The following is a 16,932-nucleotide window of genomic DNA, read 5'->3' as shown; positions in this document are numbered from 1 at the left end:
CTGGCTGGTCCTGATCAGCTGCGGAGATCAGGGTCCTCCCGTGTCATGATGAGGATGGTCTCAGTTGTACAAGAGCTCACAGAACCTGTTGGTTGGTATTTGGGGAGACCATGGCTACCCACCCACCCCCACTGACCAGGAATAGGCACCCCCAGAGGGCCCTGCCCCATCTCTCAACCACCCTTAGGTTATCCCAAGTGGTCTCTAAGGAGAGATGGGCAGAGTCATTAGAATCCCATGGAGCAAAGGATGTGAGAAAAGCAGAAGTCAGGTGAGGGGGTAGAAGGATAACAGCCTACAGGATAAGAGGCTTCTAGCCCAAGACCCCGGAGAGGGCAAGCCCCAGTCTACGGCTGGGGCTGTAGCCAACGTTTGTATTCAGTCAGCCGGCTGGCCGCAACAACTGCTGAATGATTCAGCATCTTCAAACTTTTATTTAATCTATTATTCATCACCAGTGTGTCTATACCAAGGCCCCAAATTCCTAAGTGTCCTGAGTGCTTCCTAAGTGCTTAATCAGGCCCTGGGGCTTAGAGATGGGAGTTAGGAATGCCCAGAAACGGACAGCCGTGATTCAAGGTGCACAGTGCCCCACGACTGAAGGATGAGGCTGCACAGCCATTTCCTGTGCTTCCTGGGGACAAAACTTCTCTCCTTGATCCTTTCCAAGTAAATCCCTCCCTCCTTTTTTTCATTCCGTTTCTCTTTTGCTTGGTGCACTTGGTGAATTTCAGAATCAGTCTCTCTCTCCCTCTCCCCCCTTCCCCTCCCCCTCTGCCCTCCTTCTCCCCTTCCCCCTTAGTATCCCTTTAGCAAACTCCACTGAATACAGAAAGCACTTGCCAGAGCAATACCCCATAGCCAGGTCTGCCTACCCAACATGCCCTATACTTTGGCGTCTAACACTGGCTTCTCCCGTTTTCCTTAGAGTTTAGAACTAGCATCACACCCACAGACACACGCACACGCGCGCACGCACACACACGCACGCACGCACACATGCGCGTACACACACACACACGCACACGCACTCCACCATCCTGGGAAGCTACTGCTTTTGTGCTCCTTGACACACACTGAGATCAAAGGCCTGACCGCGTGCCAGAAGGCTCCCACGGCTGTGCCTCTGCCACCAGTGCCCACCCTACCACGTGAGCTCCCCCTGAGCTAGTAAGGGAAGCACAACTGCTCCCTTTTCCCTCTGGAAGCCCAGCCCATGAGATAAATCAGCAATGCACAGATGAACAAGAGGAAACTCGGGAGTCATCCATGAAGTGAGAGGCTCAATAAGAGGTGGCGGGGGGGGGGGGGGCTCTGCTCTGACAGAACACTGAGCTATACAAGCAGAGAGCCAATGAAATGGCTCAGCTCTGCCTGATGACCTGAGTTCAATCCTTGGGACCAACATGATAGAGAGAAAGAACCGACTGCCACAAGTTGTCCTCTGACCTCTGTGTGGGTGGCACGTCTGTGTCCACACACATGTGAAGAAACAAACAAATAAGGAGAGAAAGAAAGGATTTTAAAAAAAAATAAAGAAACAAGGGCTTGTGGTTGTTGGGGCTGAGCGGTCCAGTAAGCTGGGTAGAGAAGCAGCAGGGAGCTGCTCAGAGGAAGTTTTGTCATATAATGAAGTGTCCTGTGTATCCGTCATCAGAAGGCCACCTGAGGTCAGCTCTGCCCAGGCCAGATATCAGACCCCTAGCCCACCTTCCAGAAAGATCTTTCTTCCACAGAAGGGAGGAACTCTGACTGGAAGAACTCTGCCCGAGCCACCACTCACTAGATGTGCATTTCCTTTTCCAAGAGTTTCTGGAGCCACTCCATCTAAGGGGTCACAGCATCTCCAAATAGGCACCGGTAATCAGCCACGGGACTCCCTCAATCACTCATACTTCCTGCTTTCTCCCCAGGTTACCCCCAGTACCTGGTGGTGGGGAACCACCTGTCAGGAGAGCATCACCTGAAGATCCTGCGGGCCGAGCTGCAGGATGACGCCGTGTACGAGTGCCAGGCCATCCAAGCTGCCATCCGGTCCCGCCCCGCGCGCCTCACAGTCCTGGGTAAGTCACCTGCGCACAAACATAAGGACTCAAGGAAACACCAAGGGCTTGGCTACTGGCGGGCCCTTCTGACAAAGCTAGAGGGACGCTTTCCATTGGCTATCTTCCCGTCTGGTCCTCCCCACTCCTGCCCGCTCCTCTTTCTTCCCATCCAAGGGGACTGAAAAAGACCTCCTCCTTGGGAAATCATATTGCCACCACCTGTCACTCTCCCACCCAGTGTGTTTGGCTGCACACTGGCAAGCAGATGAGGATCCTGGGTGCTCAGCTGTGTAAATGAGACCAGGCCTGTAGCAGCAATGCAAGCTCAGAAGAGAATGTACATGGTATGAGTGGCCTTTCTTCCAAGGCCAACCTCCAAAGGGGCCAGAAAAGCTCTGCATGCCCTGACCTCTCTCAAGAAGAAGCCTCGGGTTTGGTCCTCCATGACTTCATGAATCACCAAAGACCCAATCCCAGTTCTTTCAGGTCATCCCAATGAGATTTCACTTCAGGGCCTTATTCTAACCATTTTCCCCTTTGGTCTTTGTTTCAAATGTTCCTGGGACAGCCCTCACTGGGACAGACCTGTCTGAAGATGTGGGGATTTGCTCAGTGGCTCCTTGAGCTTCCCAGTTTTGAGAGCTCGGCCCTGTCACCTCCTTCCTCTGGCCAGGTCTTCCAGAAAAGGGAACTGTGGGGAAACAGTTCACACATAAGTGATGCTCATTCATAGCTGCAAAGTGGCTCCCAGCAGCTCTCAGAGCTCCTCCAGACTGGATCAGGGATTGTTAGTGCAGGCGAAAAACTGAGGCTCAGAGAAGCAAAAGGCCTAGACCAGCATCCCCCTGCCGGAGCTCTTGGTTCCACCTCCCTAGCCCCATAAGGTTTCCTCTCTGATCTCCAGGCACATGTAGATGAACCCTGGGCCGGCGAGAGAGGGAAGCCCCCGCCTGGCCTTGGCAGCCTGCTGGAAGCTGCTATGGAGCTCCGACGACAGGGTCAGCAGCTGGGACACTGCTCACGCTCTGAGATGAAATATTTAAGAGTGTGTCAGGGTACCGTCAGATCTACACAGCTGAACACGGGGGGTGCATGATTCCAAGTGCAACAACAGACAGACCACAGAGGACCAGATAGCAGTCGGCCTAGGCTGAGGTTGGAAAGGTGGGCATCAGACCCTCGCCCACCACAACCCAGCCTGGCCCAAAAGGGGCGGGAAAGAAACCCTCTGTGGAATAGATGGTCTGGGGGCCGGGGCCAGGCAGGGTGTGTGTTAGAGGACAGACAAGGACACTATAGAGAGCAGTAGCTGTTTTCTTTCCCCCCTTGAGATGCGGCTAAATTGAGAATGGGTCCACAATTATAGGATTGGGGGAAAGCTGGGGAAGACACGGGGACCATGTATGTTTCCCGATTTGGGCAGAACACATCTGCCAAGTGAAGCTGTAGGATGTTCACATTCAGAGACCGCTCAGTCCCTGTGTTCAGGAAGCCTTCCCCTGCCCCCTCACACCCCTCCATGGGGCTGCCAGAGAACGCTAGAAAGAGAGGACCTAAGCACTATCCATTCCTCTGAAGGCTTGCGTGTGGGAGCTAAAACAGGATACCACCTTGTCCTCAGAGTACAGACGACTCACCAGTCAAGCCTCCTTGTTCCCTGCTATCTCAGTTCATCAACAACGTATTGAAATTCCAGATTATTCCATGTGCTTTACTGATATGCTCATGGAGAGACTCAGAGAGGCAAAGGCATGCCCAGGAGGTCACACAGTTTGATTAACATTTAAAATTGATTCCACAGTTCCAGCTCCTGACCAGCACTCTTTGCCCAGGCTTCTGGTCTCAAACGCCAGCAGGATGTCATCTGTCCACCTGGTTAAAAGCCAGGCTTCTCAGGGCAGGGCCTCAGAATTCAACCTAAACAGGCCCAATTTTGTTTTGGGGGTCACCTCTAAAAGACATCCACTCTTCTCTCTCTCTCTGTATTTGTCATGGCTTTGGCCTGGCATTGTGCCTGAGGCACAGAGCTAGGTTTGTGTGGGTGAGGTGTTTGTTCAAGCCTGGAGGTCAACAGGAAGGGTGACCAGTTACAAAGGCCCTAACAGGACTCTGAGACGATTCCCGCAGACAGAAAGGAAGCTCGGGCTGGCATCTCCTACATCGGCCATTCTCCTAAGCAAACTGGATTTGGGCCAGAAAAGGCTGCCAGGCTCTGCCTGGAGGCCTCCTTGATGCTTTGAGGCTCCACATTCCTGGCCTCAGCTGTTTTCCACGGGTGAAGAATCCCCACTTCCCCACCCCAGGGAGTCTCGGGGCCTCTCCCAGTCTTGTAGATCACCTCTAGTCCAGCAGGATTCCGCCTGGCTAAGCTCCTAGAGATGTACATCCCCGCATACTGCCCCTAACCTGAAGTTAAAATGGCCACTGGAAAGGGTCCTGGTCTCAGGATGAGACAGATGCAGTGGCTGTTGAGGATTCTTAAGGTTATTAAAGCCTTCCCGACCCACAGAGCCCCTCCACCTGCTCTGCTGTGACATCTCAGCCCAGGACAGTGTCTGGGCCAGTTCCCTGAGGTGGGCGGCCTTCCCTGTGTTCCAGGAATAGGAGAGTTTCCTAATTTACTCTGTATTTGCCTGAGATGGATTTTTAATTAAATAAAGTAAGAGCTTGATTAGAACCTGCGGAAGATGTGAGGGCAGAATCAGATGGTATTCCGGCAAAATCGCAAAGCAAACACTCTGGCTGGAGCACAGGGAGGCCCCGGGAGGTCTCCCGTCAAAGCGCCAAGTGAGGAGGGCAAATACGAGAGATTATATAGCCAGCAGCTGTGCTCCGTTAGAATATGCTTCTGCCAGCAGCGCGCTCAAAGAAGCTGGGGGGCCAGCTCTCCAAGTCTGCCTGGCTCCGGGGAGGGCATGGGGACCAGCCCAGCAGCCAAGCCTAGAGTCACAGACACATTAATTAGTGCTGTGTTTCCAGCACTCAGAAGCAATCAGATGAGAAGCAGCTCTGAGGAGAGTTTTCACTACCCTGGGAGGCAGAGGAGGCAGGAGCCAGAGAATGAGGAGGTGGGGAATGGATTGAGTCAATGAGGCCAAGCACCCCTGACAAGGAAGCTACAACCCTGGTTGCGGTCAGCTTGAGTTCCCTCAGCAATCCAGCCAGCTGCCAAGGGCTATGTTTGACTCAACCTGTTTCCACACGCACGTCAACTCAGGAAGTCTTGATACCTATGGAGGAAATGCCCTCAGACTTAAAAAGGCAGCTGTGTGACCCTGACACCGTTACTCAACCTCTCTGGGTCCCAGTTTCTTGGTGTGCAGAACGTGATGTGATGGCTGAACACATGATGTCTAAGAATTCAGCTCCCAAAAGGCCTTCTTTCCAGCCAGAAGTCCAATATGCCACATCAACTATTTTAGGAAAATGGGCCATTCCCCACCGGAGCTGAGATTCGAGTGATGCCTGAGGCTGAGAAAGTAACCGATCGGGATGGCTTAGACAACAGCCACCTTGAAGCTGGGACACAGCACCTCACTAAGTCTTGTCAGGCTGCTCTAGGTACCCCGTTTTCACACACTTGTAGCCATCTCTGCAACAGCTCAGCTTAGATGGAAATTACAAGGCCACACACACATACACACATACGCACACATACTCATGTGTGTGCAGAGCTGTGGAGGAAAAGGAGGAACCCTCTGTGAGGAAACAGAGCACCATCTGACAAAATTGTGTGAGGCTCCATCCATTTTAAAGCAATAACACAGGTATGCATGAGGCACCCCTGCTCTGACCTCACCCAAGAGCTCAGGGTCTGTAAGGCATCATTTCACTTGATCTTCCCAAATGTCGGAAGACTCAGGGAGTAAAGACTGGAAGGAGCCAAAGGGGAAGTGGAGGCCACAGATTGGGTCAAGAAATGTTTCCTAGATGCCTTTCTAGATATTCAAGATTCCTCAGTAAGTGGAACATAAAGCCTTCCCTGGCCTGGCGAAGCTTGCGTGTGGCAGGGTACAAAGGCATCTGGCAAATGACAATCAAACTCAGTGAGTAAACTGTGTCAGTAGAATGTCCCATGGTAATAGAAGCCATGGGAAAGGAAGCATAGAGCTGGGGAAGGAGGAACAAGAGAGAAGGGCTTGGATGTCAGATCAGTTATTAAAGGGACTTTGCCCCAGCTGTTCTTCCCATGTCCTCTTCTTCCTGGCCCAGTCTAATATTGACTCTGTTGTCTTGAAGGCTCCCATTAGAAATTAGATTTCCTAATGAATTATTTAAGATGGCAACTAAGTCTGTTCAAATAAAGCAGGCATCTTTTACGACGATGCCAAGCCCTGATACAGGGCAAACAGATATGCTCCTTAACTGTTCTCCCACAGAATGGGCAGCAACTCTGTAGTCATTATTCCCCTTGCTGCTGTGACAGAAATCACAGACAGAAGCAACTTAACTTGGGGAGGTTTTGTTTTAGACTAGGGCTCAAGGGGATGAGGCGTGGCAGTTGGGAACAGTTCAGTCCAAGGTATGAGCGTCACCAACCACTTTCCTTGTTCCACTGTGGGACACATGAATGCTGATGCTCGGCTCCTTTGTTCCTTTGATTGTCTGGTCCCCCATCCCATGGATGGTGTCACCCACATTTGGGCGGGGTCCTTCCTTCTCCACCAATCCTGTCTGAAAATACTTTCACACACATGCCCGGAGGTGTGACTCCTAGGTGGCTCTAAGCGCAGTCAAGTTGGCAATGAAGATTAGTCATCCCAAGCTCCCAGTTCTCAACTCCCAAACTACAGATAAGTACAGAGAGGAGTTGTGAATACCCTGAGCACGTCCAATCATGGACGCAGAGCTGATACTGTGCTTAAGAGTGCTGGCTTCTGGATGGCTCTAAGTTTAGGTACCCGCTAGGACAAATGAGCTCCTTAACATAAAATGGCAAGTATGTAGAGGCATTTTGGAGACATAGAGGAGAATTTATCTCTATAGAACAGAACCTAGAATCCCTGCCATGGCCCACAAGGTCCCTGATATGCCTTCTTCCTTCTCTCCAGCATAACCACACTGTGCATGGTGCATAACCACCCCCTGTTCCATGAGGTGACTCTGAGCCTGCCTCAGCCCTTCCAACAGCCCTGTTTGAATCTTCCGTCAGCTAACTCCTGCATATCTGACAAGATACTCTTTAGGCATCACCTCCTCTAGGAAGACTTTCCCTAAGGCTACATATCCTGACTATTGTTCCTTCTGACATCTGTAGGCTCCATGACACCATATTTTCTGTCTGCTTCCCCCACAGAGTTGGTCAGGAGCATCTAGCAATCTTCATGCCTGGCCTGGCTGGGAGTACACACTAGGTGCTCAATGAATGTTCACTGTGGCCATTAAAGCAACTAGAGGAAAGACAGTACAAGCAGATAGCAGTGCTAAGCACACGTGAGGGTTATATGGTATAGGGCGGCATGGTGTTATATGATGTGGTCTTGTGCCATGTGGTGTTATATGACATTATGTCATATGGTGTTGTGCGGTATAGTGTTGAGCAATATATGGCACGGGGTGGGTGACATTGTGGTGTGTAGAATGTTGGGTATTATTTAGAGAGGCACTATATAGCCTCCCGTGGTTTGGAGCCTGAACTCTGGAAGCCAGATTGCCTGCACATAGAACCTGGCTGTGCTCCTTCACCAGTGGTATAACCTGATCACGTTACTCAACTTCCTCTGCCTGCGTATAAAGTGGGAGACAGAACCATAGTGCCTCTGTGGTGACAAAATGATCCAATGAAAGAACATATGCAAGCACATCTCAAAATAGCGCCTGATACACAGCAAGACTTAACAGCGTATGCCTGTTATTACATTAGCCGGTTCTGTTGCCGCTATTACTGTTCAGTACCCAGAATCACCAGACAGTAGCCGTCCTTCCCAGAGCACCCGCTTCTGGCCTGGGGACACTTGTTCACAAGAGACAGCAGGCAGGAAGCTAGATTCCCAGATGCCCCACCCAGGCACATGCACAGAAGACAAGCAGAATTGATTCCTTATCTTCTTATTAGGCCTGTTTAGCTGAGCTGTGGCCTGGTCCTAGGTGCTGTATCTCATTTGGGCTGTGTGCCTATTCCCTGCCACATTCATTACCCTCAATCACCCCCCAAATAGGGAGCAAACAAGCCAGCTATGGGAGAGGAGAGCGAGAAAAACATCCTTATCTCCCAAAGTTCCATATGGGAGCCAGGCTCAGCTAGTCTGCATGCATCTCCTACACCTTCCACATGACACCAGGTCCTTCCCTCTCCTGTGCCACCCCGGGTGGTGTCCAGACCACCCTCAGTGTCGCCTCCACTCCCTTTCTTTGGCCATTACACACACCCTTCTTTGCTAGTCGTCTTGCCCATCCCTCAGGTGACAAAGTGAACTCAAAAGTCTCAGGCTTAAGAGCTGGGGGCAACGATCATTGAGATCTATAGTTGAGTTCCATTCCACCCTGGGTATCTGCACCGCAGTCAATGTGGGCCAAGGGAGATGAGGATGCTCCTGGGTTAGACAGAGCTGATCTGCAGAGCTGGTTCACTCTATAGTCTCCTTCACTATGAGATGTCCCTCATTTCAGCTTCTTTGGACTTGGGGTGCCTTCCAAACTAGGCCATCTATCATGGAGATGAGTGAGAAAGGAAGCGGGGGACTCAGCCATGTCCCAGGCTCCAGGAGGCCTAGGGAACCACCAGGGGTTAAGGCAAACATGAGGCTTCCATTCCCTGCCCACACACAGGGCAGACTGCAGAGGCAGGCAGGCTCTTCTTCAAGAACTTGGAAGTCAATATCAGGCCTGTACTTCCTTCCCAAATGGCCTAGAAGCTTGACACTACCTGTCCAGGGCTCACTATTTATAAAGCTGGAGATGACATCCCAATGGACCGCTCCTCGGCTTTTTGAACCTTCAAAACCAGGACACAGGAAGGTAGAAAGATTCTTAGGAGCCCAGTCAGGATCTGCTGAACTCACAAGACACTCAACCACCTGCTCTGAGACTCCACAAGCCTTAGTACTTCCCACCCACCCGCAGTGTCCCCACCCCCATCTCCAGGGAACTGAGAACCACCAGGTCATTCCCCATGTAGTCCTAAAGAGTGACGCCACCATGCTCAGAGCAGTGGCAACTCTCCAGGTCCACATAGGAGAGGGGGGCCCAGACTAGGACTAAAAAATCACACACTGCTGCCCCCAGCCCTGCCACTGCGCAGCATGAATCATGGGACTGTGGTGTTTAGCAGCCGCTCTGGCAACCTTCTCCCTGGTAAAAGCAGGAGCTGGAAAGGTGAAGTGGAAATCCATCCCACCGTTTACCTGTAATTTTCCCATCACCACTCATGGCTTGGGGTCCACACAAAGGCCATTGTTCCCTGAGTCTCTCTTCCCTTGCTTCTAAGAGCAATGATAATGTGTCCTTCCGCTGTTTTAGCCAAGCGTGACCCTGAGCCAGGCTGAGCGCGCTCACCTACTCAGCAAGTGTCACACCCCAGAGATCTGCAAAAATCAGGACCAAATCCTCTGGTGTCTGGATTCAGTTTGAGACCAGCAGCTCCATCCATGGCTTCTCTGTGCAACACAGGCCCCTTTCTCTCCACCTTCACGGTCAACTGCCTACATAAAAACATGGTCCACCTTACCATTCACGGGACTGGTTCCTTTGGCCTGGGTTGCTTCCAAGCTTCATGCAATACAAACAAGAGATCTGCCTCCACCTTGGTACCCACCCTGCTAGACTCTTTATTCGAGATGTCCAGATAACTACCGGCCATTTGAAAGAAATCCTGCGTATGCACCCATAACCATACACATAGACACAAGGGGACACACCTGCACCTGTGAGAGCGTGCAGTGAGAGCATGCAGTGAGAGTGTGCCAAAATCATTAGCATTCACCTAGAAAAGCAGGAGACAGTTGATCAAAGAAATCAGTCGCTCAGAAAATGGGCAGCTTCTTGTGAGTGGACAGAGGTATCCGCTGGTACCCCTTGTCAGCCCCAGAGAAGAAAGGGGCAGTTAGAGCATTGTTTCATCAGCTTGAGTCCTCGTCTCTATTGATGCCACCAATGACAAGGGAAATGCAGAGAAAGAGTCACCGCAGCCAGGAGGGGAGCAGGGAGACCAGGCCACCCATGAATGATCCACCTTTCCAGTCCCAGCATCCCCAGTGTCAATCCTGAAACTCCGTTTGAGCCAGCCCAGGGTTAGTCTAGAGAGACTGAGTTGGACAGGGAGCCCTTTAAGAGCTAAAAATAGCTCATCACTGCTCTGCTCTGACCTCAGTCCAAGCCCGAGATGAGGCTTTCATGGCAAATTATGGATTTAAAACTGGCAATGAATCCCCATTACAGCATGAAATGAGAAAGGAAAACGCCGCTGAACAGAAGCCTTCCCCCAGCAGCCAGTGGGCTGAGGGAGGGTGGAGCTTAGGAAAGGCTTAGAGGCGAATTCACACATCCACACACCGCACTCTATGAGCAGACTCATAGAGGTCATAGACAAGGTGAGAGGGGACCTAGGGAAGTGGGCAGGGTCCCAAGCCTGAGAGGGGGTGCACCACTACACACCAGGCCAGAACACACAGAGGCAGGGGGCAACGCCCCATGGCCAGAGGCCAGGTCCAGTGATAGAGTTTCTGTATTTTTTTTTGAGGGGGCGGGAAGCAGGTTGCATGTGAACTTGTATGTACTCACCAGCTTATTCAGGCCAGCTAACCATGGGTTTTCTAGGGACACACCCATTTCTTCCTCCCATCCTCTCACCCCGGAGCTGGTCCAATCCTACAGAGGACACTTTACCAACTGAGCCAACTCTCCTGTCTCCAGTGATTCATTTTAGGCCAAAAGAATACTATGACATGGGCTGGAGAGATGTCTCAGTGGTTAAAAGCACTGACTGTTCTTCCAGAGGACCTGAGTTCAATTCCCAGAAACCACATGGTAGCTCACAACCATCTGTAATGAGATCTTGCGCCCTCTTCTGGCCTGAAGGCATACATGGAGGCAGACTGTTGTATACATAGTAAATAAATTCTTTTGAAAAAAGAAAAGAATACCATGCCATGAGTAGAGAGACAGCTCCAATGGTTAAGAACACATGTTCTTGCAGAAGACCCAGGTTCAGTTCCCAAAACCTCCATGGCAGCTTACAACCCTGTGTAACTCCAGTTCCAGGAGATGTAGCACCCTCTCTGGTCTCTACAGACACCAAGCTCACACACAATTCACATGGATTCATACAAGCAAAACACTCATGCACAATTTTTTTAACTAAAATATGTCCTGTTGCTTCTGGAGTGGGGATGGCCACTGCTGTTACTGTGTTGCTTGAATTGGTCCAGCCATAAGCATGTGGGTGTCTATTATGCCTTTACGATCTTCCCAGGAATCACTGCAGTTCCTGAAGAATGCACGTGTGTGCGCACGCATGCATGCACGCACGCTGCTGCTACTACTACTACTACCACTACTGCAAATCCTTAACAGACACAGATGACCCTCACATGCCCCTCCATCTCCAACCTTCCGCTATTTACTCTTCCTATGGTATGCCAACCCAAGGACAGCAGAAGGATTGCCATCACTTTGAGAGTAGACACATAAGAACAGCCATGGAGAGCACTGAGGGTCAGTATGTGTCAATATCCTGATAGACACAGACCCAATCCTCGGTCTGGGCATTTATAGACATAAGGTATATGCTGTGTGCACAATTAAAAGAAGAGGGGGAGGGGCTGGGAAGACTGCTCAGCGGTTACATGCTTGCTGTGCATGGGTGAGGACCAGAGGTCTGACCCCTAGAATCCGTGTAAATGCTGAGTAAGAGTGGCGTCCCACCTGTAATTCCAGCTTCAGAAAGCAGGGATGGGGGATTCCCCCACAGCAAGTTGACTGGTAAAACTAGCTATACCCGTGAGCTCTGAGATTGATTGAGAGACCCTGCCTCATTGAATATGGTTGAAAAGCAGAGAGAGATCTAGAATAATTGCCAGCACCCACATGTCCGTATACCTATACACATGTGTGCCCGCACACATGCCAACACATGTGGAAAAATGGGTAAAAAATAAGTAGGGAAGTTTACGTTGCTACAGTGAAGACTTGAGGAGGAGAAGCTTCCCCTCAAATATTTGAAGAAGGAAAATAGATTTATTTCACAGAGCTCAAGAGCGGAACCAGGCCGGGCAGGATGTGTTTTATCTTAGCAATTAAAACTGAGAGCCTGAACGCAGTGAAGTGGTAAGCACTCTGTCTCTCGGAGAGTCCAAGCAGACACTGCGCTTCCCACATGCCTGCTTCTAGAGGGACGACATTAATTTATCCACAGTTGTGAGAATCTTATTGTAGGACGGAGCTCCAGGAGTTAAGGGGGTGTCCTGCGGGAGGGGACGATGCAGAGAAGTCTTAGGATCATGCCGAGATGTTCCCTTCCAACCAGTGTCTCCACAACACGGTGTGCCATAGCTCTAGAGAGAGCGCTCCCACTCTAGATGGAATATTAGCCTAGATCAAAAGTCGGTGACAATGGAGAGACACGGCGCCACCTCCAGGGTGGTGACCTTGTCACAAGGGGGAGTCACAGACAGTAGAAGTCACTGGATAACAATCAAACCTTGTGCAGCCTGAAAACCTGTCGACAAAATCTTAGTGTGCCATGGGAAAGTCATGATAGGAACCAGAGCATATGGCCTGATAAAAGGGGAGGCAGGGCCTGTATGACCTTCCTAATGTCAGCCTCATGCCATACAAACCAGCTGCAAAAACAGCTCGGCATCCAAGAGCATCCAAAAGTCCAGGCGATTGCACTGAAACCCAATCACCTCCCCGGAGGAATTCCACATGAATCCAAGCTTGGACAGCATCATGTATGTGGTTTAATAAGGAGCAGGAGGCCTTTTAACCTAGGTGAAAGGCAAGGTGAGACTTGGTACAGTCATAACGAGGTGAGTCAAGGCTCACGGAGAAAAAAGTGGGGACCAGGATGGTGCAGAACATGGCAACATGTCAGAACAAGAGAAACAGCTTTGTCAGAGCTGGCATATCGATGCTTAAGACAGTGGCGTTCACCAGCAAGTTCTGGTCATCAGACCAGATCACTGATAAGGACAGGGATGGGACCTAGCTTCAGACCTCCAGTCCCGAATCTAATGGTACCAGACTTAAGGAATCTGCCACTGGGCACATCATCTGTCCACAGATACGGCATTGTACCAGCTGCTTCTAATTGGAGAAGAAAAAGACAACTCTGGTTAGTTGCTCTGTGTGCCTGCCAGGGCCCTATTAGTCCACACGTGAGCATTCTTCCCATACCCTCTTGCCAACTCTATCAGGTGGGCCCAGGTCACCAGAGAGGCCCGTTACCATGCCCAAGCTCACATAAGAAAGTTAAAAGAGCCAGAATCTGAACGGATCCTTTTCAGATTGTGCTCCGAGTCAGCTGCCTGCCTCCCACATACAATCACGGATGGTGGGCGGGTCTCCATTTGGCCTCTGGGAACTGTAGAAGCCTGTCAGAACCCTCAAGGCATCTCAGATCCACAGAGCCAGAGTTTTGTCCTGGACAGTTCACTAACCGTTCCAGAAATCCCTTCCTGTCACACCTTGTCCCTCAAGCCACCTTGGAAGCCAGGTGACCTACCACATCCTCTTCCTCCCCCCCCCCCCCCCATTGCACTCACTCATGGCTGCTTTCCTATCTCTTACCCCATCATGCAAGGTTTGACCACTGCCCTGTCTATGAGGCTGGAGCAGGTTTTCCCGGGAGATTGGTTCAAAGGCCAGAGAAGTGCATAGAGCCGCCCAGTTCTCACAATAACGAGCAGCTGAGCCCTGCAACCTGAGAAGACTGACTCCCAAAACACTTGGGTTTTTACAAGACAATCAAGATGTTTGTGAATACTCATATAAAAGAAGTTTCCATATGTAATTATGTCAGGAAAGGTTAAGAGATCACCCAGGTGATGGCTCTGGTGATGGAGCTCAGAAAGAAAAGTGGGGGTCACGTACCTTCCCCCAGAAGAGCAGGCTCTGCTCTAACCCAAACACACCACTTCTCACGCCCTCTGCTCTCTTTCTCCCGCACAGTCACTAGGATATTGGAGAAAACCCATTTTACAGATGGGTCAGTTGTAGCAAGAGAGGAAAGGAAATACAGTCAGCTTCTGCCTCTCAGAATTCCCTATCCACAAAAGTATCTGAAATTATTGCATCTATATATAGGGCTTTTTTTCTTGTCATTATTCCCTAAATAATACAGTGTAATAGGTATCCAAATGGCATTTCCATTGTATCCAGCATCATGAGTGATAGAGGATACGCAGGACACAGGAGGATGTCCATAGGATATATATGAATATCACATCATTTCATGTAATGGACATGAGCATCCATGGATTTTTGATATCCAAGAGAGTCTTTTGTCAAACATATTCCTAACTATTCTGTTAGGAATTTGTTTTCGGCATTGTTGAATTATTTTCTTAATCTCATTTTCAAATCGGTCATTACTAGTATATAGAAATACAATCGCTTTAGTACGGGGGGGGAGCCACATGTCAATCAATTGCTTCATCTGCTAAACGTGCATTTACAATGCCAGAGCTGCCACACATCCTCACTTAGCCGCATGGTGCGTTGTTGCAGAGTAACGGTGGCTTACCTCCATCAACACGAGGCTGCTTGGAAACTGTGGCTCTCTGCCCAGCCTCTGAGAGCTAGGGACCATACTCGCCAGCCCAGGAAAAGGCAGCTCCAAATGCGGTTTGCCCTGGATGCATGATACTTTCACACCTTCATAAAGTGAAAAGAATCATTAGTTGAGTGATCAAACCGTGAGCCAAGGACCGTCTGTAAACGCTTGGATCCCATAACCTTGCTAACTACTTTTTTTCTGATCTGATTGGGTTTTTTTTTCTGTATGCTATATGATTTTCAGCATACAGAATCATTTTGTCTGCACACGAAGACTGTTTAATTCTTTCCCGTTCTGCAGCCTTTTGTCCTTACTGTACCTTTTGTACCAGGCACAACTTCCAGTCCAAGGCTGAGCACAAGCGGTTAAAAACACACTCTAGCTCAGTTTCCAGGATTAGAGGGAAGCGTCTCACCACGCTATTTCATGCCAGCTGAACGGTTGCCATCCACGCTGGGAATCGGGTTGAAGTACCCATATGTCCCTACTTTGTCGAGATGGCTTCTTATTTCATTTTTAACTGACATACAAAGTGGCGCATGTTCATGGGGTACGACGTTACACTTCAAAACATCCGCATGTGATACAGCCATCAAACCAAGATAATTAGCATATCTACCACCTCAAATATTCAGAATGTCTTGGTGGTGAGACTACTTGGTCTCGCTGGTCTAGCTATCTTAAAATGCACACGATGCTATTGCTAATCCCTGTCACCCTACTGTGTAACACGGCACCAGAATTTACTTGTCTTATCAAATTATAACTTCGCGCTGACTACTCTGTTGAGACTCTTTATCTTAAATAGTGTCAGATCTCGTGACATGCTTTTCTGCTTTCTTAACATGATCGTATAGGGTTCATTCCTTATTCTATTAATATGTTCTATTAATTGGATTTCAACTATCCAACAACCCTTAAAGTCTCAGGATTAAGGCATCCTGTTTGGTCACTGTGTGTGGTATCTTTTACGTTGCTGCAGCAAATTTGCTAACACTTTGTTGAGTGCTTTTTGTCTATATTCATCATAGACAGCATCCCCTAGTTCCCTTTTCTTTAAAAAAAAAAGTCTCGTTTTACTTTACATATCAATCCCAGTTTCTCTCCCTTCCCACCTCCCACTCCCCCCATCGTCCCTCTACCCCATCCACTTCTGAAAGGGTGAGGGCTCCCACGGGGAGTCAACAAAGTCTATCACATCACACTGAGGCAGGATCAAGGCCCTCCCTCCTGTATCTAGGCTGAGCAAGGTATCCCTCCATAGGGAATGGGCTCCAAGAAGCCAGTTCATGCACTAGGGATAACTACTGGTTCCATGCCAGTGGTCCCACAAACTGCTCAAGTCACACAACTGTCATCCACATTAAGAGGACCTAGTACAGTCACATGCAGCTCCCCCAGCTGTCAGTCTGGAGTCAGTGAGCTCCCACTAGCTTGGGTCAGCTGTTTCGGTGGGTTTCCCCTTTTGCTCATATTATCACTCCTTCCTCTCTCCGCTGGACTCTGGGAGCTTGGCCCAGTGCTTAGCTGTGGATCTCTGCATCTGCTTCCATCAGCTGCTGGATGAAGGGTCTGTGATGACAATTAAGGTGTCCATCAGTCTGATTACAGGGGAAGGTCAGTTCAGGCACCCTCTGCATTATTGCATAGAGTCTTAGCTGGGGTCATTCTTGTGGATTTCTGGGAATTCCCCCAGTGCCAGGTTTCTCACTAACCACATAACGGCTCCCTCTACCAAGATATCTTTTTCCTTGCTCTCTCTCTCTCTCTCTCTGCCCTTCCCCCAACTCTACCATCCATATCCCTCATGTCCTCTTCCTCCCTCCCTCAACACTCCAAATTTACCTGTCTTTAGAATTTGGGTACTTACTGGTCTTGTAGAATGAGTTGCAAGGATTCCTTTTTCTATTTCCTGGAATGTTCTGTGAAGTATTCAAGTTGCTAGGATTCATCAGTAAAGTTAATCTAAATCCAGGACTGTCTTTATGGGAAGGCTTTCATCATGAACTGATTTGGTCAGTTCAGATTACTCTATGGGACCGTGGATCCACAGGAAGTTAGCTGTGGATCTTGGAGCCAGATCCCTCCTTGAGAAAAGCAGAGTCCTGAAAAAGTTCTTAGCGGGGGAGCAACAGGATCTGGCATATAAAAGTTTCCCCCCCACTGGGTTGA

The 16,932-nt window shown here is 49.8% G+C and overlaps 1 protein-coding gene across 1 annotated transcript in view; it reads left to right on the top strand.

Annotated features, from left to right (window-relative positions):
• Window positions 1-16,932, top strand: part of Kirrel3 (kirre like nephrin family adhesion molecule 3) — a 557,724-nt gene that overhangs the window by 465,017 nt on the left and 75,775 nt on the right. The window contains exon 4 of the mRNA XM_050120010.1: window positions 1,914-2,063. Within this exon, the coding sequence (XP_049975967.1) occupies window positions 1,914-2,063 (150 nt within the window). The remainder of the gene's footprint in view (window positions 1-1,913; window positions 2,064-16,932) is intronic.

This window comes from Alexandromys fortis, unplaced genomic scaffold (assembly GCF_014885135.2).
Source record: "Alexandromys fortis isolate MF-2015 unplaced genomic scaffold, M_Fortis_MF-2015_v1.1 scaffold_168, whole genome shotgun sequence".
Lineage (NCBI taxonomy): Eukaryota > Metazoa > Chordata > Mammalia > Rodentia > Cricetidae > Alexandromys > Alexandromys fortis.
Note: the sequence above shows the minus strand (reverse complement) of the source record. Positions and strands in the feature narration are given on the sequence as shown.